The sequence below is a fragment of the Corvus brachyrhynchos genome, unplaced genomic scaffold, assembly GCF_000691975.1.
Source record: "Corvus brachyrhynchos isolate BGI_N302 unplaced genomic scaffold, ASM69197v1 scaffold114, whole genome shotgun sequence".
NCBI lineage: Eukaryota > Metazoa > Chordata > Aves > Passeriformes > Corvidae > Corvus > Corvus brachyrhynchos.
This window is the reverse complement of record NW_008238337.1, coordinates 3911029-3938091: the sequence shown is the minus strand read 5'-3', so window position 1 is coordinate 3938091 and position 27063 is coordinate 3911029. Positions and strand designations below refer to the sequence as shown.

General features: G+C 44.5%; 2 protein-coding genes across 5 annotated transcripts in view; one reads left to right on the top strand and one right to left on the bottom strand.

Annotated features, from left to right (window-relative positions):
- Positions 1–9197, bottom strand: part of TRAFD1 (TRAF-type zinc finger domain containing 1) — a 17544-nt gene extending 8347 nt beyond the window's left edge. For both annotated transcript variants that reach the window (XM_017734858.1, XM_017734859.1), the window contains exon 1: positions 9150–9197. In XM_017734858.1, coding sequence (XP_017590347.1) covers positions 9150–9182 — 33 coding nt within the window. In that variant the 5' untranslated portion in view covers positions 9183–9197. The remainder of the gene's footprint in view (positions 1–9149) is intronic.
- NAA25 (N(alpha)-acetyltransferase 25, NatB auxiliary subunit) lies at positions 2515–24520 on the top strand. Of its 3 annotated transcripts, none has more exons than XM_017734856.1 (23): positions 2515–2631; positions 3658–3796; positions 5415–5533; positions 7169–7243; positions 8066–8173; positions 8569–8647; positions 9134–9245; positions 10074–10163; positions 10486–10655; positions 11427–11539; positions 13688–13895; positions 14368–14454; positions 15322–15502; positions 16060–16159; positions 19735–19886; positions 20406–20531; positions 20779–21022; positions 21201–21324; positions 21698–21760; positions 22186–22283; positions 22500–22610; positions 23018–23164; positions 23297–24520. In XM_017734856.1, the coding sequence occupies exons 1-23, from the start codon at positions 2572–2574 to the stop codon at positions 23417–23419; spliced, it is 2829 nt and encodes a 942-aa protein (XP_017590345.1). In that variant the 5' UTR covers positions 2515–2571; the 3' UTR covers positions 23420–24520. The 3 variants fall into 3 exon arrangements, with proteins under 3 accessions (XP_017590345.1, XP_017590346.1, XP_017590344.1); XM_017734855.1 differs by having other exon boundaries at positions 2516–2631; positions 21695–21760; XM_017734857.1 differs by lacking the exon at positions 8066–8173 and having other exon boundaries at positions 21695–21760.
- Positions 24521–27063: the final 2543 nt, after the last annotated feature.

Below are 27063 nucleotides of genomic sequence, written 5' to 3'. Positions count from 1 at the left end.
CGGCGCCGCTCGCAGCCGAGGTAACCCCGGCCGGCGCTTTTTGCGCTGCTGCGGAGGAGCCGGGAGTGGATTAATCCCTGAAGGAGCAGCCGCGGATGCCCCGGAGTTGTGTTGGATGTTGTGGCACGGAGCGGTGACGCTGTTGGGGGAATTAATTGGGAGGCAGGAGAGAAGTGGAAGGAGACGGTGTCTTTAGGAATTGTCCGGTGTTGTGGTGTCCCCGGGTATTTCCGAGGGTGTTCTGTGCTGTTGGGGTTGCTTCAGAGGTTGTAGGCAAAGGTTGGCTCTATGCAAATAGGGAGAAAGAAAAGGAAAACACTTCCCGGGGCTACGGTATCGTTTCGTCCCTAAAACTGAAGATTTGATAGAGATTTAGTAAAACGTTCTTAACTTTTTCAGCACGGATAAAAACCTCTCCCTACAGACGCTGCCCTGGTTTGGGGGTTGGACGTGCTTTGGGATGTCCTTTACTGGGGCAGAGGGATGGTGCAGTACAGGCTGAGTCCGTGATGGGTTCCAAGAAAAGGGAGGAAGATGCTTTTGTTCGATTAAAAGTGCTCAAGTTCATTGCAGTTTGTCTTTATGTAACGGTTTTAAGGTTTTTTCCTTAGTTTTCCACCCCTTCTGTGATTGGCAGTTTCATTGATGTGCAGTTATTTTTGTCATAACCTGTGTAAGAAATTGTATTAATAGAAAAATCTGGGTAAATTCGGCTGATTTTGAAGTAGATGATGTTGAGGATCTCGCCGTGTTCATTTTGGGGGAGAGCTTTAGAATTCCTTTCTGCTCGTTCTGGGAAGGATTATCTGCAGTGCAAGGTTTGAACTCAGGCTGTGGTGCTGCAGAACCCAAAATAAAGTGTGTGATAAACACACAACTTCCCCACATCATCAGCTGGGGAGCTGCAGTATGAGGTCCAAGGTCTGGCTCTGGATTTCAGAGTGTGCTTGGGTTTGTGCCGTGGTTCCCCAGGATTCCTCGACAGCTCTGGTTATCTTTGATCTTGACTTGTTCTCCCTTCACCTGAAGGTTCAGGTGTTGCATTTCCAGCCTTTGAACATCCCCACCTACAGACTAACGTAGGCTGAAGTTTATTTTCCTTTAGCTTCATTTCCTTTGGAAGCTGCTTTGACTTCCAACAACCTGACTTGTTAGGAAAATACAATCTCTTCATTCTGCTGTGGTTTAGGGAGGTTTGAGGGTTATTTGATTTACTTTGGGACACCCAAAGCTGAGATGTTCTTGGCACAGCTGTTAATCCCAGACAGGCAGCTCGGCGTGGGGGATAATTTGTGTGTCACTAAACTGGGTGACAGAGCCTTAAATCAAGAAGCCTCTGATGTGCTGTTCCACACCTTTGAAACCTCTTCACTGAGAAATCCCCCAAAGTTTTAATGTTAAAGGTGACACAGAGCTTTTCCTAAGTTAAAATACCCAGTGAAGACAGTGTCTTGTGGCTTCAAACTGGATTTCAGGCAGCAGTGTTTATTTTGGTGAGTGTGGAGAGACTGCCTCCTGAGAGGTTTGCTGTGGATGGGCTCAGGAGCCCAATTAGCTGTGCTTTAAATATACACCATCCACCTGGCCACGGGAGCAAACATAGAAGCTGTTGAATGTAAATCTGTAAATCAGAATAGATGCACAATTTGTGCCGAGAATTGCCAAGGCTCACCTCTCAGTAAAAGAGTTCTGGCTCAAAATGGGAAGGACGGTTTTGATGAGGAAAAGGTGTGTGATGTAATTTCAATTAGCTGGCAGGAGAGAGGCCAGAGCAATGTGAGCAGCCCCTTCCCTGGGCACGTGAGGGGCAGCAAAGCTGGGTTTGGTGAGGAAGGAGGAATTTTTGAGGGAAGGGGAGCATGTGGGGGTTATGTCCTGGTCTAAAACTGCTTGCTTGTCATTGTATAATAACATGAAGATCAATCTGAAAATTGTAATTCCGAGCTAAAAAAGGAGAAAATGGTCTGGAGATGGGTTTTCTGCAGCTGATAGTGGGATATCCCCCTAGGAAATACTGATATTTCACAGTTGTGTCTTCAAAACCAGTCTGGTGGAAGAGTAGTGATACTCCAAGGTGACAGGTTTGCTCTGCCTGAGGTTTGGATGCTGTGGACAAGTATTTCCCACTTTGCTGGAGTGTGAGTGTTTGGTTTCTAACCTCCTGCCTGTTAAAAGTCATTGAAAGTCTCCCAAAGACACACCAAATGAATTTCTACTTTTCCTGCTAAAGCACTGGAGCTGCATTGCCAGCAAAGAGCTGTTGCTGCAGAATCCTCTCTATTATGCGTCTCTTTTGTTGCTGTAATGATCTGTATGGAGTAATTACAAAAGCTTGTTTGAATGACTAAAACCAGTACAACGAGATGAATCCTTCATCCCTGAAATGACACGTTTCCTGAATGTTTGGCTTAGGAGGAACTGCACAGGGAAAATGTGGTTTGTGCTGCCGGTGTGACAGCAGATGCTCCATGGTAAAATTGGAGGTGGCTTTCCAGAATGGCCTTGGGTGTTCTGGTGTGATTTTGTGTGTGCTCTTCCTCTGCAGATTATCTCGATAATGGCAATAATAAAATGGCAATCCAGCAAGCAGATAAACTGCTCAAAAAGCACAAGGACCTTCACTGTGCCAAGGTGAGTGGGACTGGGGGGCACCGAGCTTGTTCTGCCTGAGGCTCGGGATGTTCTGCTGTCCCTTTCTCTGGGAACTTCCACAGTGATTTCTGAGCCCTCTGGAATGTCTCTGTTCCAGCTCAGCTGTATCTTGTTTGCCTGAAAACTTGTACAGACCCCCTGGTAGGGATTGGAGTGTTGGTCCCACCTGAGCTGATTGTCAGCACCACTCCAGGTGACCTTGGCACGTGGGCTGGGCCTTAAAAATGCCTCTTGGAGCCGTGGGGTTGGGATACTCATCTGTAGGAGTTTGGATCAAAACATTTCCTTGGGAGGAATAGCCTGAGGAAAATGTAATAAGGTGAACAGGTGTCCCAGAAAAGCTGTGGATGCCCTATCCCTAGGATTGTTCAAGGCCAGGTTGGAGCAGCGTGATTTATGGAAGGTGACCCTGCCCGTAGCAGGGAGTGGAACTGGATGATTTTAAGGTCCCTTCCAACCCAAAGCATTCCAGGATTCCATGATTTTGGAGGCATTTGCTCTTGTGCTGGTTCACCATCCTCTTTGCTGTGCCCCTGTTGAGGGAAAGGGGTTCTCTTCCTCTCTTTCCCAAATGTGTGACTCTCTTTCTGCTTTTCTCATTTCCCTGGGGGTTTCCCTCTGCACTTCACACCACTTCTACATTTTGAAAACTTCCCCAAGCTGCAGCGAGTGTCATTGACCTGAATCTCATTTATGTCACTTCCCTCTGGCCAGTTAGTGAAAGAAAATTAAGGAAAATTGGCAGGACAGGTCAGTTTGCAGCCTCTGGGTAGAGAAAACCATGTGGTGATGCCTCAGGGCAACCTCAACATTTATTAAGGACTCAGAGCCCTTCTTTGATGCTGTTGCATTTGGGAGTTTTCCTCTCCAGCCACGAGGATTAGAAGCTTAATAAAACCTGGAATTCTGCAGAGGGAATGAGGTGTTTGAGCTGTTCCCACCAGGAGGGAGAGGGTTTCCAGTTGCAAACTGTGTCTCTGAGAGCTGCCTGTGTTGTGTCCACAGGTGCTGAAGGCCATTGGCTTGCAGAGGACTGGCAAGCAGGATGAAGCCTATGCCCTGGCACAAGAAGTAGCAGCACTTGAACCCACAGATGATAATTCCTTGCAAGCACTGACCATTCTCTACCGGGAAATGCACAGACGTGAGTTTGTTCCTCTCCCAAAAAATCTCTCTTTGTGTTCTTCCAGAAGGTTTGTGCCCCACAGTTTGGTGGGAAATGTGCAAAATCCGGGATTTGTGTATGTGAGAGACTGTTAAGAGACCTGGAATTGAAGTGATGCCTGTTGTAGTGCCTGTAAGGCTCTAGTGATCTTCATAAAGCTAAAAAACCCTCGTTCAGGCTTCTCATGAACACGATTGTGTAGCAGGTCCTAAATGAAGCGTGTTGATAATGATCCAGCAGCCTGGGAGTTCACTTTTGTAAAGGAAACGACTGGAATTTGTTGTCAGTAGAGTGACAGCTGACAAATCCCACAGGGTGTGATGTAGTCAAGGGGTTCAGGCCTCAGGAAAATGGTGAAAAACAGGAGGGAAATCCTGACCTCCCAGTTTGACCACATCAGCTTTGTCAGGTTCCTCACAGTGATTTGTATTTTCAAAATACTAAATGTCAGTGTTGGAGTAAAGTTTCCTGTGCTTTTCTGAAAGATGCCAGACCTTCTATCCTGCTTTTCTGCAGCTTGAAGAGTTGTTGTTTCTGGCAGCTTCCTGGGGAGTGTGGTGTGGTGGTACCAGTGTTTATTGTGGAGTTTGGTGGGTGGTACCACCAATATTTATTGTTGAACTGCTGGAAAAATGATCAAGGGTGAAACAGCTCCAGAAAAGGGTGTTTGCATCAGTCTGCAAAAGAGCAGTGCTTACTTTGTCCCAGTTTATTTCTTTGTGTGTTTGTGGAGTTAAAGCATCATTTGTTGAGTAATACCAAAATTTTTTGTGTATTTTTTGACTTCAGCATAAACCCCTGTGAAGCACAAGAGCCTCTCTGTGACTGTTAACAAATTTAAGCTGGGCTTTGTAACTTTTAGGTTTGTAACTCAGGAGCTGGTGGGTGTGAGGCACTTCCACTTTTGGTCCTGCAAGAAAATTGTAATTAGATGTTTTATATCTCTGTGTCAGGGGTGTATAAACTGTGTGAAAGACAAATTACATTTGGTTTTCTGTCACTGCTCTGAGCTACAATTGTTTGTGTAAGAAAAAAAATGTGGAAGGATGAAAATGTGAGAAAGTTTTGCATATTGTACTATCAGAAGTATTTTGTCATGGTAGACCTGCTATTAAAAAGTATAGTGTGAAGTAATTGTTTAGAGTACTGATATAGGCAATTGGGAAATAGCAGGGTGTGATTAATATAAATAAACCTGTGATAAGAATAATTAATTTGCTCTTAGGCTCTGAAAGTGTTTGTTTTGATACATAATTCACGTGGAGCAGTCATTCTGCCAGCAATAGAAACCTTCATTCAGTTTAATGCTCAAAAATAGACAAACTTACTTTAAAAATAGACTTAAAATTCTTCTGAACAGTTCAGTTGCTGCTGTTGAACTCTGTTTTGATTTAAGTCTATTTTGAGGTTTGTTTGGAGTTTTTAAAGCACTTTTCTCCTTTGCCTGATGTTTGTAGTGCTTGGGGGCCAGAGCAGCATTTCTGGGGCTGATGAGTGCAAGGAGTTGCTGTTCAGAGCATCCCTGGTGCTCTTTAGGGAGCTGTGCTTTAAAATATTCCCAAGTTGGTCTTAACTCCAGCATCTGGTTTTGGTTTAGCCGAGCTGGTGACTAAACTTTATGAGGCAGCTGTGAAGAAGGTCCCCAACAGTGAAGAGTATCACTCCCACCTCTTCATGGCCTATGCCAGGGTTGGAGAATACAAGAAGATGCAACAGGTATGACCAACAACTTGTGTTCTGGATGGTTTAGAGTGTGTTTTTCTCTCTCTCTTACTCTCATTTACTTGTTATGAGTAATCTTCCAAAAAAGCTGAGCTGGCTTAATGCAGAAGTTAAACTCTTGGTTGGTTTTTAGAAAGAGGCTTAAACCTCATATTTTAGGGGGTGGGTTGTCTGAAGACAAAAGTTTTCCTGAAAGCTGGGCCTTTTACTGGTCTGTGGTTTTGTATTGGCAATGTATTGCAAAGGAATTCTGGAATAGACACATCTAGGAAGAGCTTCTGATCCATGTTTTCACACCTGATTCCCTCCTTAGTTCTCTGTTAACTTTAGAAAGATAAATCCTCCCCGCGCTCTTACTTGAGCATCTAAAATACAACTTGTATTGATGTCATTCAGTGAAATAAAACTAAAAAGCACTTGAGATACCCCCCTCTCAGTTGGCAGCACAGTGTCACACTGGTTGGGTTTGTTTTGATCCCTTCCAAATGAGGTGCCTGGAGAATGCCTATAAATGGAAGATGATTTTCAAGGCCTGTGTGCTCACTCTTCTGTGTAAAAAGGCACAGAGAGCCAAGAAATAAATGCTAAACTCCCTCTTGTTCCTGCTGTGACTTGAATTTTTGCACAGGTTTGGCTTAAATAACTAAAAGGAGTTATTGGTGTACCTGAAATGACAAAGTTCATGTTACAACCCAAACTTCAGATGTGACTGATCACAATCACGAAAAAATGCCACAGATAACAATAATTAACATTTATGTGACCTGTTGTATGTCTGAAATGACATAAAAATGTGGATCTCGTTAAATTATCACTTTCAGTATCAGTCGAATCAAATCATATTATCAATATCCCATTGTCAGAGGGGGATGTTGGCCTGTGCTTTTGGATTTAGAGATGCAAAGAGAGTGTGGATGGGGACTGATTAGGGAATGAAAAGAAACCCCAGTGTCCTGTGCTCTGGAGTATTCCAGCTGAAAATCCTGGAAAATGCCAGCTGCAGTCAGGGAATTGGCACAAAAGTCCAGCTGTGGTGGTGTAGACTATTATGTAGCTTCTTAAAATTAATTACAGATTTTGTAGGGGTAAAACTGTTGTCCTTTTGTTAAGTACAGGCGCTGTGAGGGAAATGTGGGAATAGCTGTTAATGTGTGAGGGAAAATCATGAATTCTTTGGCTCTGCTTGGATTCAACCAAGTTTTCTGCTCGACCTTTTCTCCCCCTGCTTTGCACGTGGAGGCAACCCCAAATTTGGGGTCTGAGTGTGTGTGAAGTGAGTGTTGAAGGGCGGTTGGTTCCTCGAGGCAGGCGTGGGTTTGGTGTGTCCTTCAGCACTGGAGGTATCCCCTCATTCCTAAAGAAAAGATCTGCTTCCTCCTGGAGTTACCACTTCCAGTTAAAGCTGTCATCTGTGTAGGCAATCAGTGCTCACTGCTGCTCCTTGTCAGACCTACACAAAACCCTTGGAAACATTTCCAGCCTCCCTTTTCCTTAGGGATGTGTGTCAGGAGGGAAGAGCTCACGGCTGGGGAGAAGTCCTCCCATGTGCTAATCCCATGTTGTCCATCTTGAGAGCTTGGAAACCATTCTATTTCAAGAATGATGAAACTTGTGTCTTCTGTTTTTCAGGCTGGAATGGCACTTTATAAGATTGTTCCCAAAAATCCCTATTATTTTTGGTCCGTGATGAGCCTGATCATGCAGGTGTGTACAGTGTTGGGTTTGACTGTTGCTGCAGTGGCAGTGACGGTGCAGAAACATTCTGAGGGAAAATATTAGAGATGATTTTGGGTAAAATGTGGGTTTGAGCTGTTTCTGGTGTTGGGAGAAGGACTGAGCCCTCCTTAAGTAGCATTTTTGTTCTGGTCCAAAAGAAAGGCTGAGGTGTTTTTATAGTCCAATTTAAGTGCTGCCTTTCCACCTTTATACAGCTTAAATTATTCTCTCATCTGCACTAATACCCACCTGTCGTTTTGGCAGGGACATAATGAATAAATCCTCAGCTCTCTGCAGTTTCTCAGTCAGAATTGTTCCTCACTAACGAGGTTATAAAAGCTCTTGGAAGGAATAAATGAGAGCTCTGGAATTAGCAGCAAGTCTGCAGGAATAGGCACAGATCAGCTGTGCTGATTCTGGTTGAGGCAGCACATTTGGGCACTGATCAGACACAAAATCAAACAAAAATAAGCTTGGAGGGTTTTAATCATATTCTCTAAAATCCTGTGCTGTGTAAAACACAAAAGTGTTCTGGCTGCATGTTTTTACCACAAGGTTTGTGTGCTCAGACATGCAGGGCTCTGGTTGATCTGATCAAAAATGAGCTTTTCTGTGTAGCTCTGATTTTATTGCTGCCTTTTCCCAGAGCAGTTGCACTCTCAGGTCACAGATGGCAGCTCCAAACAGGTGGCTGGGGGTGATTGGAGCACCTGGGTTGGTTTTTTTTTTCCTCTTCCAAAGTGAAAAGAGCAGTGGGTGGGACGTCACAGAAAGTTGCTGAGCTGTTACAATAATCCCTCTCTTCCTCAGTCTATCTCAGCACAGGATGAAAACCTCTCCAAGACGATGTTTTTGCCACTTGCTGAGAGAATGGTGGAAAAAATGGTGAAAGAGGATAAGATTGAAGCTGAGGCTGAAGTAAGGCTTGGTTTGAACTTTGTTGAGACGAGGAATGCACTGTTAAGGGAACTCGATTGCCTTGGAAAACTTAAAATAATCAACAATGTTCTGGAATTGAATGTGAATGTAGGGGACAGAAGGAAAACCAAAAGCAGGGCTTAGGAGGGCCTTGGAATGCTGTGGCTGAGGCAGTTTTTTGGTGTTTGATTTGACTGATGAAGTGCTTTGCTCTCTGGGAGGCCCCAAGAAAAACCTGAAAACTAAGAATGGAAAAAAAGACCTAAATTTGAGTGTTGCACCCTTTGGGATACTAAAGATAGCTTTGCAGGCCTGGTATCCCCTATTTGCTTTTTTGGCACACCTGGGTATGATTTTCCTGGCAAGTTTCATTGCAGTGTAATGTTTCTTTTAAGGTGGAACTGTACTACATGATCCTGGAACGTTTGGAGAAGTACAAGGAAGCCTTAGATGTTGTGAGGGGAAAACTTGGAGGTAATTGATTCTTTAATAAATCAGAGTTGTGTGGACAATACAGCAGTTCCCCTTTGCTTCAGACTCGTGCACTGCTTCAAAAATATATGTATTTTAGGAAGCCTGACTTAGCACCAATTTTAACCTCAGTGTAAACTCTGGAGGTGTTTGTGCAACCTGGTTTTATCCACTTGTTTATGGTGTTTAAACACTATTCAGTGCTGAGCTTTGCAGTGGCAAATTGGGATCATGTTCTTGGTTGTAGCTGCTATCTTCAAAAACGAAAAGTCTTCAATATCTGCATTTTAGAGGAGTTTAACTGAAGATTAAAATGCACTTGCAATTGGGATATGAAGGCTTCCATAGGAAATCTTTCTATCCTCTGAGGGCCTCCCTGCTGCTGTGTTACACTTGGTGCTTTGGTGCTGGGCTGGAATAAGAAGGTTTATGCAAGGAGTAGGGAAGAAATGCAGGGATGAGCTGAGCTTTCTGTGTTTTTTGCTGCAGAGAAGCTGACGAGTGAGCTGCAGAGCCGGGAGAACAAGTGCATGGCCATGTACAAGAAGCTGCACAGGTGGCCCGAGTGCAACGCACTGGCCAGGAGGCTGCTGCTCAAAAAGTGAGAGGGGCTTCCTGCAGTCCTGCTGAAAACATGGAGCAAAATCGCTGCTTGGTTGGGAATGGCCTTGTTTTGGTGGCTTTTGTGGTTAAAATAGGAGGCTATCAGGAGGCTTTTCCAGAGATTGCACTCCAAAGCCAGACATGGTGACGGTCACAGGGAGAGTCAGGGTCAGGACTGGAGCTGCTGCTTTTTCAGGCAGAATTTAGCAACACATTAATGCAATAAAAAGTTGTTTACCTCCTTATTTCTAAATTCTGTGCTGATTGTCCAGCTCTGACTTTGCAGTTCCCATCCTGTCCATGATTTATGTTTAATTCTCTACATCTAAATTTCTCCCACTTGGCCAGACTTTATCACGGGGAATGCGTGTAATGCTTGGAACAGATGCATCAGGAGACAGAACATTCCAGTGTGATCAAATCTGTCTCAGAACTGTCAGGAGAGATGTGGTGTTTGCTTTTGAATTTAGCTGTGCTCTCATCTTGGACATAAGTTAAATGCAGGAGAGAAACTTCTGCCTTCACGTTTTGTGGGGATGTTGCTGAGCTCTGACTGGAATGTGAATTTTACGAGGAGAGTTTGTAGCTTGCCTCAGTTTTGAATTGAAATGGTTTTGCTTAATATGTTTCCAGAAATTCAGGATGAGGGTGCTCCTAAGATTTGAGACCTTTTCAAGGGGAAACATTTTTATGATTACAGTTGGGATTTTTCTGTAATATGATTTTGTGCTATTCCTTAATTAGCTTTGGCAAGAAATGAAGTTTTTAACTGTTAATTGTTTTGGCAATTCCCTAAATTTTGTCCTGTGCCTGATTTTTGTTTCAGCTCAGATGATTGGCAGTTTTATATAACGTACTTTGATTCAGTGTTTCAACTCATTGATGAATCCTGGACGCCTCCAGCAGAGGAAGAGCAGTAAGTTGAGAGTTTTGCTGTGGATTTCTTTTCCCTTTGTGGTAGAGCAAATTGTTTGGATTCATATATTCAATATTAGAGTGACTTCTTGATGTCAGAGCCCAAATGATGTGTTTTCCCTGCTTTTTTGTGTGTTTTCCATGCTTTTATGTGGAGGTTGGGAATAGCTTATGGAAGCAGTTTGTTCATTATAGAACTCTTCCAGCTCATGTTTTCTGTGGCAATTGAGTTGGAGAATCCATCATTTCCCTCTCCTGGGAGCGTGCTGAGCGTGTGTTATCAGTGGGAACTCTCCAAGAACCTTTTGTCTGTGTGCTTGCAGTTCTCTGGAAGGAGAGGTGCACTGCTCCATCGAGCAGGCTGTGAACTTCATCGAGGAGAGGATAACGGAGGAGTCCAAGAGCTCCCGGCCGCTCCGGGGACCGTATTTGGCCAAACTGGAGCTGATCAGGCGCCTGCGACACAGAGGCTGCAACGATGAGTACAAACTGGGTAAGAGCCCCTGCCTGGTGAGGAGTGGGGCTGTTCGTCCCTTGGAGAGAGGGGGAGAGAGCACAAACTTGGAACAAACTTTCTGCTGAATCGCTGAGTTAAATACAGTATTCAGTAGGAAAAAATACCTGCTGTTCTGTATGTAAAGAATGTTAAAAGCATTGGAAGATGAGCTTTGAGAAAAGGCAGGTATTTCCAGACTGCTCCAGGGCTTGGAACAGCCAGCAGGGAAGTTTTCAAAATGACCTCTGGGGTCTAGGAGCATCCAGTCACTGACATTGTGTTCCTGGTGGAAAGTCTTGCTGTTGACACTGGAATCTCTGGGTGGGTTTTTGATTTAAGTTTTTATGGCAGCACTGCTGGGTTTTGCTTTTTAAAAACCTGCATTACAAAATGGCATTTAGGGAATCAGTGAAAGGGATGTGATTAGAGCAACATCTGTGCTATTTCCTAATTCCTTTTGTTTTTCCATCCCAAAAGAAGCCGTGGTGAGATAAGCGGAGGTTGCGTGTGCCTGCTTGGATTGCTGAGCTCTTATCTGCTAAAGGAGCTTGAATGAAGCTCTTGGGCTTTTTTTAATGTGTCCTTGGTTACCAGAGACATTGAGCCTCTGTTAAAATCTGCAGTAGTGCAGCTCTCTGTTTTCTAAATTGCTCTGTAATCTTGAAGGGGGTGAGGGGGGAAAGGCATGAACAAAGATTTCTCATAGTGATTTTACAGATTCCACTTGTACTGGAGCATGTTAAAAAGGTGACCTGGCCTTTTTCCTAGGTGATCCAGAGGAACTAATGTTCCAATACTTCAAAAAATTTGGGGACAAGCCCTGCTGTTTTACTGATCTCAAAGTGTTTGTGGATCTCCTTCCACCCAGCCAATACACAAAGGTAAGGAATATGAAGAAGTGCTGGCAGGAATTGCAGTGGTGGTTTGCGCTCTGGTCCCTTTATCATGAAATACCTGTGGATCATATTAAAAGACTGGAAACACCAATTTTTTAATTTCTGTTTGAAATTCAGGAACTCTTTATGCTGTAGAAAATAATCATGAACATCTGAACACTTGAGAAGTTTCATTCAGAGGATTTTTACTGGATGGTTAAAGCTAAGTTTGATCCTGCAAAGTCTCTGATCTTGTATTCCTTTGGCATTTTTATTTCCATTTTTCAAGGTGGCAGGGTGCTTTGAGCTCAAAGTTACCTGTTTAATGGGAAAAAGCTGCCCCCTCATTTAATGGAGGGAAGGTGTCACAGATGTTTTGCTTGGCTCTGGCAGTGCCAAAGAAGGGACATGCTGACCCCACTCCGGGGGTCGTGGAAGCACCTGTGGCAGTTTTTTCCAGAACCTCTTTCTGAACAGCTCTCTGGAACTGAAAAGCTCATTTGTGCAGAGTCATGAGCAGCCCAGAGTGACTTCAGCAGCTGGGAATTCTGTCACTCACCCCAGTGTTTGTCTGAGCCATTGTGTCCAGGGCTCAGCGCTGGGGAAGGCAGGGAATCTGGGATCAGCCAGAGCCTGGGGATAAAATGTTGGTAAACAAAGTGTAGGTGGAGAGGTTCTCTTGGTTTATTAAAATATTTTTTGACTCCTAATGCAAGCTCTTCCCACAGCCCCACTGCTCATGGGACTGGTGGCTCTGGCACAGAGGGGTGTTGCTGATGTTTTATGTTTAAAGGTGTGTTTTTAGCCCACTGGCAAGAAATGTGGCCAGCAGGATCCTGAAATCCTAGTCCTGGAAATGGTGATTCCGTTGCAAGGGAGCCCTGAAGTACTGAACAGCTTCCATCCTAACTTTCCAGGAAACAAATTCTAAACTAGGGGTGAAAAAACTATGTTTAATAATAGTTTAGACTACAGTTTTGTCACAGTGCTCGTAAAACCATGACTCTGACTCTAAAACTTTGTCTGCCCTTAAAACTGGTGCTGATTTACTGAATGTCTTCTGGAATATATATAGTGTCAAACTGATGTATTGGAAAGTTTTCTGGCTGTCCCTGAAGCAGCATCTGCAGCAGTTTAACTTGGTCAAGGACACGAGGAGCTGAGGAGGTTTCGTGGTGCTGAAGTGCTGATGAGTTTTGAAATGAGAGTTCCACTTCAGTAGCTGAGATTGTGGTGATCTTGCTGGGCCACAGACATGTGAAATAGTCCAGAAATAATGGTCATGACACCAACCTTGACTTCCTAGAGGTGTGAATTGGAGAGTAGAGCCAGTGATGTGGTTGACCTTGCTCAGCTTGGCAGAGTTTCAAACTGAAAAGATCTGTCAACACAGCACTCATCAAATTCTTTGGGAAAACTGGAAGTGGTGTGTGTTGTGCTTGGTGCTGCTCCTCTCTGGCTGTTGAGCTTTTTGCCTCAGGCTTGCATTTGATGCAGTTCTTACATGTCAATACCAAGTGTAGTAAAGCTGAATTCATTGGCTTTAACTCAAATTTAACTGTTGGATTTTAGAGCAAGAAGCTGCTGCCCAGCCCTGTGTGTTGTGAGGAGTCTTCTGTCTCCCATTAAAACTAAACAATGAGAAGCTGCTTTTCTTACAGCTTAATTCCAAAAAGAAGTCATTAATCAGAGTTGATGACCTCACTGAGTACTGCACTTTACTTCAGAGCTGAGGGAAAATGTAACACTGCAAAGCCACCATTGCCTACAAGTGTGCTGTGAAGCCTGTCAGTAACTAATTACTTTAATGCCTCTTATTACCATGAATGTTAACAGGTGCTTGAACTCCCTGGCAGTGTGAATGAATTGGAAACCTGCCTCTGATTTTTCTTCCCTCCATCTGTTTGATGAAACTTAGTAAAACCTATTGAGTGCAACTCAAAAAAAAAAAAAATCTCAAAGGCTGCTCTTGAAGAAAACCTATTGAGTGCAACTCAAAAAAAAAAAAATCTCAAAGGCTGCTCTTGAACCACTGATTCAGTGTGACATCAACATCGATATTTCCACCTTGCTTTTTTGGCTTGATTGGAGGGAGGAAATGCTGCTTCCCATTGGTGCAGCGCTGCAGCCTTTGCTTTGGTGTTTCTCGTGCAGTTCATCCGGCAGCTGCTGGACGTGATCCCGCTGGCGGCGGCGGCCGAGAACGAGGTGGCTCTGCCTGGTGACATCAAGGCCCTGCAGCAGCACCTGTGTGTGGTGCAGCTCTCCAGGCTGCTGGGGATCTACCACGCCATGGAGAAGAAGCAGAAGCTGGCGGTGGTGCGGGAGCTGATGCTGCGGTACCGCCACGGGCTGGAGTTCGGTGAGGAAAATCTGTAATGCTGGTAAAACTTGGCTTTGTCCTTTCTGATTCTACCCTTCACCTTCCCTGAATTGTGGTTCCTTTTAATTTTTTTCTTTTCAGTTGTGTATCTTAAATGAGGCTTTCCTGGGTAGTTCAGATGGTATGTTTGTACTTTGCAGAATTGCCTGTGCTTTTAAGCAAAGCCAGGTTTTCTCACTGGTGTGCATAGGACACATTGGTGATCAGGAGTTATTTTGTAAATCTTGCAGCTGTGGGAGTCAGTTCTTCTTTCAGCAGATGTCAGTGTTTGAAGTGCCCCAAAGGCCACTCAGTGGTGTGTACAGTTGTTTGGATTTTAAGACAATTCTGAGTTTATAAATGAAACTGTGGTGCTGTCTCTGATCGTGGTGCCACTCAATAATCGTGACTGTGAGATCAGCTGGCAGCACTGTTACTAATTCAAGGGGTAACTGGTTTTTTCTCTTTTTAGGGAAATCTTGTTTGAAAACTGAATTGCAGTTTTCAGATTATTACTGCCTGCTTGCAGTTCACCTGCTGCTTGATCTGTGGCTGGAAGGTACGTTCCCAAAACTGTGCCTTGCTTAACACCTCTGCAGGAGGTTGCGAAAGGCAGACTGTGTCCCTGTGGCCAGTGAGTGCCTGGCATGGCTTGTTAGGCCTGGAGCTTTCTGGGTTGTTTTTTGCAATATGAGGTATTTCAGGAGTCCCTCTGATCAGCTGGTGTCCGATCTGAATCTCACTGACCTCTAAACAGATTTAATTTTTCCGATTAATTCCTTTTTTCTCTCCCTTTGCATGAGTTCTGCTGACAGCTCCTTTCTGATATCAGAAGTGTTTTGAGAGTGTTTCTTTCTCTTCTGATATACTTTGCCTTTTGGATTCCTTGTTTCTAGACTTGCTGGGACCTGTTCCCTGAATTAAATTTGCCTCGGCTCCACCCCTGCTCCTTGTGTTAAGTCTCTTAATGCCAGTGTCCAGTGTGGGACGTTCACGTGTATATTCCTGCCCTTCCTTGTAGTTACCTGTTACACCCTTGTCATTCCCAAGGAAGATTCGGTCTTTAACCTGAGTAAATCCATGGTCAGGTTCCTGGCAGGAAGGTGGATGTTGGCTCTTGAATTCCTGGCTCTTTTGCAGTGTGCAAGCTGGAATTCCCAAACAGTCCAGGATTCATCAGGGAAGGTCACTTTGCTTGCAGTGTGCTCTGTGCAGATGTGAGCTAGATATTCCCTGGGACGGATTATTCCCCCATCATTCCCTCAGGGAGCAGCTGGAGTGCTGAAGCAGGTGTTACATCGGACCATCTGCACACTGAAATCCCAGGCAGCGCTCTGAGCATTGTGTAACATGGGGAAGGGAATTGTGCCGGGGGTGCTCGGCGCCTGTCCCTGCTCACACCTGCCTGTGTTGTGTCTGTCACCAGGTGAAGAGGCGGCCGTGTGGCAGTGCCTGACTCTCCTGGAGGAAGGGCTGTCTCACAGTCCCTCCAATGCTCAGTTTAAGCTGCTGCTCATCCGGATCTACTGCCGGCTCGGCGCCTTCGAGCCCGTCTCGGAGCTCTACTCCAGCCTCGACGCCAAGCACATCCAGCACGACACCATCGGGTGGGTGGTACATACTGAGAATAATCAGTCCTGCTGCCGCCCATCCTGACAGCTGCAGCATCCACATTTCAGCAGACTGTCACATTTTCGCGCGCTGTTGTGTAAAGTGTTCTGGGATTTTGGGAGGCACATCCACTGCATGCTCCCCTTTTTTGTAGGGTAGCTTCCCCATGTGGTTTTGATGTGTGTTGGATTTTTTTAGGGTATTAATTAATCTGAAGGAAATTGGTGGAATGGCTGGCTGGCTGCCAGGCAGAGCTTGGTGTTCCAGCTTGGGTTGTTGCTCAGCAAAGCCTGGGAGCACCAGCAAAAGCCAACACACCAAAAGCCCTTGGCTGGTGTGTTTGGGGGTATCTCACTGAGCAGCTCTTGCACACTTGAGGTGAAGACAGAACTCTTAAGCCCTCACATACTGCTTTTAAAAAACGGAGAATTCATTCCACTGAAAGCCTGAACTTGCCCATGAGTGCTGTTAATGCTGTTAAATGCCCAGATGGCTCCTGTGCAGCTGTTTGCCAGGGCAGTGGCTGACGTTTGCCTCGTGCTGTTTGTTGCAGTTATCTCCTGACGCGCTACGCCGGCTCCCTGGGCCACTACGCTGCTGCTTCCCAATCCTGCAACTTTGCACTCAGGTTTTTCCACTCCAACCAGAAAGATGTAAGTTGAAAGAAACTCCCCCCATAACTTTGTAACACAGCAAAGTGTCTTAGAGAAGCCCTGTGCAAGGCTTGGGGAAATGTTGTGGTTTAAAACATAACAAAGAGCAGTGGTAGGTGCAGCTTTGTAATAAAAGGTTGCTTCAACCTCCATTTTCTACTACAAGTTTGTGACTTTCTATTACCTGAGGTTTTGCTTCAGCTTCCTTTCTATTAAAGCCAGTTTTAATGCTCCTCGTAAAACAGGTAGGATTGCTTTTAAATTAATGCTTGTGATTTTGTGCAATAATTGAAGTGGAATGTCATGTGGAAATAAGTGCTGGTGTCATAAATCTGGCATTTTGGAAAGTTCTAGAGCAGCCAGGGATGGTGGGTCAGGATGGGGATGGCACATGATGAGTCCTTTATGTTACAATCACTGGAGCTGTGTGTTTTAGTGGATGGTGGGGGGTGCACTTCACATTAAAGGGACCATCCCGTTCTGAGGAGTGAGAATATATCCTGTGTATTTAAATTTTACACCTTGGGCACTGTTGAGAGGTAGGTGAAGAAGATTATTTTGATTTTCTAAGAAACAAAGGTGCAATCCAGTTGTAAATCTGCCAGTCAGTCACTGGCTAAGTTGGCTCCCGAGGCTCTGCAGTCACACAATTTGCTTTCCCACTATGCCAGCAATAGATAAAAACCACGGGAATTATCTGTACTGAGTAGTAAAGATGCTCACACAGAAATCACTCAGAAGTAGCAGCCTTGCTCTGTTGGCAGCCCAGGTGATTCCTGTGTACAGGATTCCCATTGCCATTTCCCTGTGCCTGGAGAGTACATGCTGAGTTCTGTGAGCTGTGTCTGACACACAGGTTTTCCTGAGGGATGCACGTGGATTGTACAATGGGATGGGAGCTCGCTCTGCTCTGCATCCCTCAGTTGCTCTTTTTTTTTCTGCTTGCTAAGAGGCTTTGGATTCCTGGGAGTGAAGCCCTGGATCCAGACAGCTTTTTTTTTTTTTTTTTTTTTTTTTTAACTGAGGTGTAACTTTTCAGTCTCATTTAAAATTCCTTTGGTGGATGTTAATGAAAAACATCCCTGGAACCAACTGTCTGAATGAAACCCAGGACTGCTGGGCGCCAGGTGGAGAAGTTAACTGAAAAAACTTCTGGATGTGATTCCTCTCCTTGGGAATGCTGTGCTGTAAAGCATCAAGAAATCATCTTTCCATGGAAAACAATGTGCAGCAATTGAGGTGTGGTTCCCTTGGGAGCAGGTTGTTCTCTGTGGCATGAATGAAGGTGCTTGTGGCAGAGAAGAGTTGGATGTCTCCAGTGGCTCAACATCTGTACATGGATGGTGATGGCTGCATTCCAGGTGCTGTTGGCAGGAAAACACAACTCGTGTTCCAGAAATCCCAAAAAGATGTTGCCTTGCTCCTACACCTTAAAATACTGGAATTTCAAGAGGGGCAGAAGTGGTGCAGCAGGAGGACAGAATTCCTCATGTGACAAGATGAGGATGAGATTCTGGAGCCCCCTCACATCTTGTCTTGGAGACAGTGTTGCAGCCAAAGGACCATGAGCTGTTGTTGCTCTCAGGTAGCCAAATCTCTCCTGTGTTCTGGACACTTCCAGTGGTTGTCTCCTTAAGATCCTTTTGTTGGGAAATGCCTCTAAAGCAGTTCTTGCAACCGGGAATTGCAGGAGGCGAAGGCTCAGTTCAGGGTGCTGTTCCCTGAGGATGGTGGTATGACAGGCGTGGGGATGAAGAAGGATTCCTTGCCATAAAACATGTCACAAGGTCAGGATCTGCTCCCAGTTTCTGACTGCTGCGGTTCTGCTGGGGTTGCCCCTTCATGAGGCAGCTCCCACTCAAGCCTTGTAACCATATCTGCTGTGTTAAAGGAGGATTATCCTTTAAAAGTTCCCTTTTTACAGATTTCTGGTGCTGCCTGCTCCTCCCTAGGTCGATGCTGAGATAGCTGGAATGTCACAGCACAGAGCTGTGTGTGGGACTCTGCCTGGAGCAGGAAGTGTGGGATGTAAACCAAGTGGTCTGGCATAAAAATAGAGCTCCTGAATCAGGCTCCTTGCTTTGGATAAATCCATTCTCCTGACTTGCTGAACTTCACAGCCTGACGTGAATCCTGTGTCAGAGTGGTCCCATGAGTAACAGCCATGTGGGATGCTGTGCAATCCTGCCACTATTCCTGCTCTGGGAGACGATGCCAAGGACAGGGAGGAGAGAGAAGGCAGCATTGCTATATTTGGCCAAAACTAAAAAGGCAATTTTATCCTCCTCGAGATAGTCCTCCTTCAGCTATGCAGAATCACTAGTAATCTCTCTAATTTTCTTGTGTCCATCCATCTTTAATCTCTCCAGATACTGCAGGCAAACCACTCCACCGTGTCCTGGGGGGATTTTAAAACCACGTGGATGCAGTTGAATTAGAGCCCATAGCCCTGACAGTCACTTCTGCAAGGCTGTTGATCAGAGGGTATGTTGTTGAATATTTGGCATATTTTTTTCATTTGGTGCAAATAACCAAATTACTTAGGGGAAAAAAAAAGAGAATAAAGACAACTCCTTAGAGGACTTTTCTTGGTTTGGAGGGAAAGGAAAGGTGGTTTGGTTCTGTGAGTGTTGCCTTCTGGTCTCTCAGAGCCTTCCAGACAGGTTGAGTCTGTTAGGACCATACAGAATTCAGTTAAGTGGAGGCCTTTTTTGGTGCCTCTCATCTTTAGTGCAGTTCATAACTTTGTTCAGAAGAAAATACTTGATTTGCCAGAATTTCTCAGTTGTGGACTAATTCTGATGTAAAAACTCAGCCATTCCTCATGGCTGGGAGCAGAAATAGTTCACTCTGTGTTTACAGATAGACATTTTCACTAAAATACTGCTTGTTTGGGGCTCCTTCATCATAAAAATGTCTTTTTTTGGAGATTGCTTGGACTGAAGTGAAATATTGGCTGCCTGCCTTGTATTGCTGCATTTCATCAGAGGGAAAGCAAAATATCCCATCGACCCTGAGAGTTTCCTTTGGTGTTTGTGTTGTGCTATGTACACACTGTGTGATGCTATATTCAAAACTTTAATAAAAAAGAGAAACAAAAATTGTGTGAGTAATTTTTTTTTTTTTAAATCTATGTTGTGGTGATATGTGATGCACATCCAAGTCAGTTCCAGAAAATCTGGGATATATTTCTTTTGCCTGGAAGTATTTCTCACCATGAAATGATGATTGAATGGTTTTAGTCATGCATCTAAAAGGAAAAGGAAGGAAAAAAAAGTCTTCCAGAAGCATCTCTGTGAAGTATTTTTCATTGTGGTGACAACATTTAGTGTTGGTTTGGTTGTTAAACTTCACTGCCCATGGAGCATCTGGGCATTCCCAATTTAAAGTAGCAAAACTGCTGGGGTGACTTGGAGAAGCAGAAGTGCAAACTTCTCCCAGGGATTGAAGATCTGCCATGTCCTGCACCTCTGGGCTCATAAAAACCACAGAAATGCAGTTTCTTGGCAGTGATCTTGTTGGTTATTCCTAATTTGGGAAGTCACTAATGAGGGCTGGTGTGTGTTGTGTTCCAGACCTCAGAATACATCATCCAAGCCTACAAGTACGGGGCGTTCGAGAAGATCCCGGAATTCATCGCGTTTAGGAACAGGCTGAACTCCTCCCTTCACTTTGCACAGGTTCGCACCGAGCGGATGTTGTTGGACCTCTTACTTGAAGCAAATATGTGAGTACAGCTCCTGCAGGGGAAAACTGGGAATGGGCAGAGCACGGGCCAAGAGGGACCTTGGGGAGTTGCACCTGCAGAAACCTGGGAGTTGAAGCTCTGCCCCTAAAGCTTCACTCTGCTTTTAATGGTCTCAGGTTGCACCGAGGAGGTTTAAAATAATTCCTTCATGGAAAGTGTTGTCAAGCATTGGAACGGGCTGCCCAGGGAAGCAGTGGAGTCACCATGCCTGGAAGTGTTCAGAAAACGTGTGGGAGGGCACTGAGGATGTGGTTTATTGGTGACCATGGTGGTGGTGCTGCCTTGGTGGTTGGACCTGGTGATCTTAAAGGACTTTTAAACTTTAAGCATTCTGTGATTCTGATTTGCTGTCCCTTCACATCCTTGTCAGTGCCATGTGTGTCACATTCCTGGCACAGGGAAGAGCTGAGCAGTGCACACAACATGGTCTGTTAGTGAGTTGTTTTCCCTTTGCAGTGATCAGATGTTTGATTGAGTGCTGCTTGTTCTTACCTACAGATCAACCAGTTTAGAAGAAAGTATAAAGTCCATGAATCTGAGCCCAGAGGAGGATGACATTCCATGGAAAGATCTGCGAGACAACAGAGACCTGACAGTCCTGTTTAGCTGGGATCCAAAAGACAGGTGAGTAGAAATAACTTCAACTCACACATAGCAAAGAAATTCCTTCCAGGGTAATTCCCATATTTCAGTGTTCCCTGGGCTGGCTGACTTAAGCACCATCCACCACTTCTGGCAGTACTGCCCTTTTAGATATTAATAGTTTTCTGAATTTCTGACCACTCCTTCCTCTTCATACAGAACTGGAGAGCTTTGGGTAGGCTTTTGTGCCTGGAGCATTTGCCTGAAGAGCTTTGGTGCCTTTCTCTAGGGACATTTCTGAGGAACATCGGAAGCTCTCCCTGGAAGAGGAAACCCTGTGGTTGCGAATCCGGTCCTTAACTTTGAGGCTGGTGAGCGGACTCCCAACTCTTGGTCACACCATCCAACCAAAGAACTCTGAAAAGACTGCAGAGAACGGTGTCTCATCCAAGATTGACACGATCCGAGCCCTACTGCAGCAGCTGGAAGCAGCAGTGGATTCAGGGAAGAAGTTTCTAGAACAAAAAATCCAGGTACCAGTAAGACAAAAGCTCTCCCCAAATGTTGACCATGAATGCATCGTGCAGGCTGCAGAGTGCCCTTAACTGCCCCTGGGTTTGTGGTGTGTGACTGACTGGGAGATGAGCCAGGCACTGGGTGGGATGAGGAAAAGCTGCAACACTTTTATCTTTTTCTTTGCTTCTTGCCTAGTATCCTGTCCTTGGCCCTCCTCCTACCCGAATGGCTGGCTTCTTCAGCAATGGCAGCTGTCAGTGCCAGACTAGCTTGTTTTATCTTGTTAGTGATATTTATGAACTAGATACCAATGGCTTAGGTAAGTGTTTGGGGCAGGGGTTTGACCACATTGCCGTGGTGTGTGGTGGGAGGGAGCCACATGTCTCTGTTTAGTCTGAAAACTGCTGGGCGTTGGAGGATGTGGACTCAAAACTGTTACTTGTGTGTTAATTTTCTGTCTGACACTAAATTATCTGAGAGCCAGTGCCTTCATTTAATGTTTTATGTAAGTCTTCATTTTTGTACAGTATATGTTGATGTAATACTGGCTTCTCTTTGAAAGCAGTTGCCTTTACTTTTGACTACTGACACTAAACTGCATTTAAATGCCTCTTGGTGTTCTGGAAGCAGAAAATACAGAAGTTTGTAGAGTATCTTTTTTTTTTTTTTTTTTTTTTTTTTTTTTCCAGAAGATTCCGCAGAAATCCAGGAAAGAATAGGGAATAGTTTCAAGTCTTTAGTAGAACGACTGACAGGTAAATGGTACTTCAAAGAGCAGGCACTAAGGCAGAGCTTCCTGGCTGTCTGAGGATGGCTGTGGAGTGTCTGCAGGGATGGGCTGTGGTGATGCATCTGCAGACCCTGTGAGAGCTTCATAACAAGGCTGGGATTGCCCTTGGCTTGTGTGCTGAAGCTGCTGCGTGCTCAGAACGTGCTGTGCCCTTCAGTGCATTTATCTCACAGCCTGGGCAGCTCCTTCTCCTGGTGCTTGGGTCAGTGGGGGCTCATCAGGGATGTGGAAATATTTGTAATGAGCCAGAGGAGATGGAGAGGACTCATTGTCTCAATGGTCAGTGCCCTGACAGTTCCGCATGCTACCCTCAGATACCTGTTGTACAGAAAATGCACATTTAAGATGATCTACTTCATCCTAAACAAGGCTTTTCTTTTTACTTTTCAGACTTGTTCAATAAATGTAAAGGTGATTTGATTGAAGTCAGAGATGGCACCTTGAAAACTCATCCAAACCTGCTAGAAAATTTAGTCTTCTTTGTTGAGGTATTTTTTTTTTTTCCTTTGGAAGCTAGAAATTTGAGAGTACTGTGAGGTAGAAATGTTGGGACTAAAACACAGTGAAGGTTTGATCTCAGTCACTCATGGGAACGCGGATTTTGTTGCACATTTTAATCATGCTGAGTTTTACCAGGAACACTAAAATGAGTTCAGAAGCCTCCTGTAAATGTAACTTAGAACATACTTGTACCTTTTTTCCAGACGATCTCCATTGCCCTGTGGGTATCGAGTTACTGTGACAGTGTCCTCCGACCTTTTAAATCCAACCTGCAAAAAAAGAAGAAGAAAAAAAAAGAAAGCAGTGTAGCAATGGTACAAACAATATTTCTTTCTCTCTTCTCCCACCCCTAAACACAGCTTATTTATACTGAAAGAAAAATCAGGATAGATAACATGAACTGGTTTTCATAAACTTGTGGAGATTGATGTGGGGTAATGATTACTTGGGGCTGATTTTGGCTGTTTAAAATCAAGTGGTGACGTGTCATATGTGACATCATGTGACAGCTTTTGAATGGGAAATACAGTTCAGAGTGTCACTGAACTTCCTGCCTGGAATGCTCCACAGTAAACTTGTCAGCTGGGAGTGTTTATCTGGGTGGGTAAATTATAGTTTAGCACTGGTGGGAAGAAGAGAATTATAGACATTACAAAGTGAGTTACATAAAGTGGACATTAATGTGTGTTTATAAATTAAAGATCTGTGTTTGTTTTTATAGCCACCTGTATTTACCCATTTCCTGGATTATGTAACTGAACTCCAGACATTAACTTCCAATGTAATAGATCATATCAAAGGGCTTGAAATCATTCTGACTGCACTAAAACTTGAAGAGCTGTCCTTCAAGGACACTCTGCTTTTACAGGTAAGAGATTCCCTGTGCAAACACTGTGGTCCTCAGGAATTTCCTTTTGGTGTTTGAGACGTTGGAGAAAGTTTAAAGGGGGGGTTTAAACAATTGCTGTGGAGTGAGTGATTTCTCTTTTATACTTTGCAGGAAGAAAAAAAGTTTACAAAGACTGTGCAAGGGAAGGTCCAGAGCAGTTACCATCACTCAGTTCAGGAAATTGGAGAGCTGCTGAAAAAGAGACTCGATACCATTAAAAAACTAAAGATTTGAGCAATGCATCCCTGACAGACTCCACAGGGGAGTGACACCAGAGTCCCAGACAGAAGCAACATCCACTCTACCATCACTTTAATCCAGAACTTCCTCATAATGCATGAAGGACTTAAAATCATGAAACAATTTTTTTAGGTATTACAGATGTATTGAGCTGATTTAAATTATTGTACATAAATGAGAAGCAGGGACCCTTCCCGGGGTTTGACCACTTTTTATACATGTTCATAAGCATATTGCAGCAGGAGAAAATTCACTTTCTTCCCTTTTGATCTCTAGAACCAACTGGAGATGGTCTTTAGAAGCAGCAATAGCAATCCAGTGTAAAGCATCTATCTCCAAGGATATTTTCATCACCATACAGTGTTCATAATTTTTGTATGGTCCTTGCCTTAGAAATGCAGGAATTGTAGATCCACGTTCAGCCGCTTCTGATGAACTGAGCCCAGCTTGGAACTGCCTGTTTTGTCTGCAAACCACCTGGTCCTACTGACAGAATTCCATGTGTTGGTCCATCAGGGAGAGGTGAGGCCTCTATGGTGGGCTAGGAATCATCTGTGCCCAGAGCTGGGGCAGGTTCCTCCAGGAGAGAGTGGGAGGGAGGAGGTGTCTGTGCACACGGGTTGTTTTCTGCAAATGTGATGAGGAGCAGACTTCAGAGAGAATGAGAGATGGGAATGGGTGTTTCAGCAAAAAAAAAGACAAAACCAGAGACCTTGTATATAATGGCTGCAGTGAAGTGTGACACTGCGCTGGTATCCTGTCAGTTTAATGTCAAACAGCAATGTCATGACTTTTTAAAAAAGTGTATTTAGATTACTGAAACTTTAAGACTTCAATATTTTAATAGAAATGAAATCCTATTGGCTTTGGTTTTAAGTTGGCAGAGGTAACTTTTGCTTCCGCTGTGGTCTGAGGCTGAGATCCTTTTTGTACCTGTGTGCTTGCTTTTTGCAGTTTGAACTTTGATTATCCAAGCACTGGCTCATGAAGCTTTCTGTTAGAAAGTGTGACCATATCATCTGCTCCCACAGAATCTGCATTTCTGCTGGGTTTTTTTCATGTTCAAAGAGCAATGCAGCCTAAAATTGATAGGCACTCCCACAGAATCTGCATTTCTGCTGGGTTTTTTCGTGTTCAAAGAGCAGTGCAGCCTAAAATTGATAGGCAAAAAAAAGTTCGTGTACCTGCAATACAAGGGACAGGTCAGACTCAACAGATTCCTCATCTCCTGGTTTAGAGCTGCAGGTATCCGAGTCTAGATTTAAAGTTTGAAAAGAGCTGACTGCCTTTGTCATCTCCTCTGTTTTGTTAGTAATGCTAGAACGTTGATGAGAGTATTTTTTTAATAAATCCCCTGTATTAAAAAAAAAAAAAAAAAGTCCCATAGCTGCTCTTGCTGGATTTAGTTTTGCTTTACCCCATCCTGAAAGGGAAAGAAGAAGAATGTCTGCAGGTTGTCAAATTGTAAAGGATGTCCTGATGGTTGAATCACAATGTCTGGTAAGTGCTCTGGGCTGGAGGAATACCAAAATGTGTTAAGTCTGTTTTATAGTAATACTTTTACTGGGAAAAAAAAAAAAAAAGAAAAAGAAAAAAAACCCAGAACTGTAATGTTGTATAGAAATACCTTTTTTGAAAGAAGGGTATGCTCCTTAAATTAAAGCAAGGCTGGTGAGTGAAGGTGATGCTGTCAGATGTGTAGGGTGAATGAAAACAGCCCCAGTGCTGAGGTGGTGCAGTTCAGAGCAGCCCTGAGCCAGAAATGGGCACTGCCCTTCTCAGCTACGGGGACACAGTGGCGGTGCTGCTGTCCCTGTCCCCTCCCTCCCCACAGCAGTGCTGGTTCCAGAGGGCTTTGCACAAACACCAGCAAAGCTGACACAGAGGGGACGGTCCAGGGCTGATCCAGGCTGGAGTTGCCTTCCGCTGCTGCTACACCAGGTTGAACTCAGTCGTATCAATAAGTGATGGTGACAATGCAAGTGAGGTTTCAGGTTAAGAGAACCAAGCGTTTAAAATCCTCCTGTGTGCCTGAAAGCAGAAGTTGGGTTTAAAAAAAGTTTCCTGCATCCTTTGAAAGCAGAACTGAAACTGCTGGGGGGACTTGTGTCATCTGAGGCAGGGGCTGGGACAGGACGGAACCATGGCTCGCTCACTTCCAGCACAGGGAATACTGACTGTTCTCAGTGCCAGCTGCTGTTCTTTCCACTTCCAGCCACTGGGAATGACAACCTTGTCAAACACAGAACTTTTTGGATTACCCGGTGTTTTCTAAAAGCAGAGGCCATCTCTTCCCAAGCTGTAGTTTCTCTAGGAGGAAACTGTACAAAAATGACTCCGTACTGACTGACTGGGGGCTTGGTTGAGGGAGAATTTCTCTCCCCCTATAAATTGTGTACAGTTAAATATATTATATATTTCTTACGAAAGAGCATTTCCCCTCCAGAATACGTCCCACACGGACCTGGTAAGAAATTCAAGCTATAACCCATTGCTGCTGTTCCCCTTTTTTCCACTCTTAGGGTTTGTTTTTGTTTTGGATTTTCTTTGGGTGATGAATTGAAAAACATACCTAGAAGAAGCTACCAAGACTACTGTTTACAGACTGAAAAAATACTGCTTTTATACTACTGGGATCATGAGCCACGATCCTTTTACAGATTTCCTCAACTCCTCTCAGCTTAAAATCAGTGTCTCATGTAGATAAAGGTTGGAAATCTCCTACCCTGCTTTGTCTACACACAGGACAAACTGTACAATGCTTGTTTGTGTTGTCCATCATTTTTGTACTTTTTAACTGTTCAAAATTTGCATTTATATTTTGCAATCCTTGATAATCATGATTTTATTTTAACGGCTAGTAAACTTAGGGAATTTTTTTTTTGTTGTATTTGCAGCCTTATCTGAACTTCCTCTTCCTTGATTATTGTTAATTTATGACTGTAGGAGATATGTACGCCTCAGCCTTCTACAGACTTAAGTGACACAACTGCAACTGAACTGCTTTAAACTGGATGGGTTTATAATTTATATAAAAGTCAGTTTCGTTACAAATCAGTATTGTTGCCTCATTTTTCTGCCTGGCTGGTCTGGATGCGATCAAGTGCTCGTCTGCACTGTCTTTGTAAGACCCATGGTGAAGCCAGATTACGCTGGTGCAGGACAAGCAGACCCTGCAAAGAGGAAAGGTGGAAAAAGAGGGGAAAATGCTCTTTGTTTTCCATCTGGGGATTAAGTGCAGAATGATGTCTGCTGGGGGGAGGGAGCGGGGATGGGTCAGTGCTTTTACTTGATGAGCTGTCAGTCTGCTCTTTATGCATTGCTTGCTTGCTTTTCATCCAGTCTTTTGATGATAAGGACACGTTGTGTCCACACTTGAGTCTAAGTGCAGGCTGGCAGTGCATGAGATCTCCCATGGCAGCACAAAAACCTCTGCTTGAGAGGGCTGCGGCAGTGCCCACCTGGACAGAAACGTACACCCCACAGCTGCTCCGCATGGCCCGATCCTGCCTCCTCCCCTTTCGCTGCCTTCAGCCGCTCTGTTGTCCTCATTTCACCGGCACCAGCGGCGGCCCCGCGTGCTGTCCCCGGGGTCGCGGGGCTCCTGTGCGCGCTGCCCCTTCCCCGCACGGCGTGAG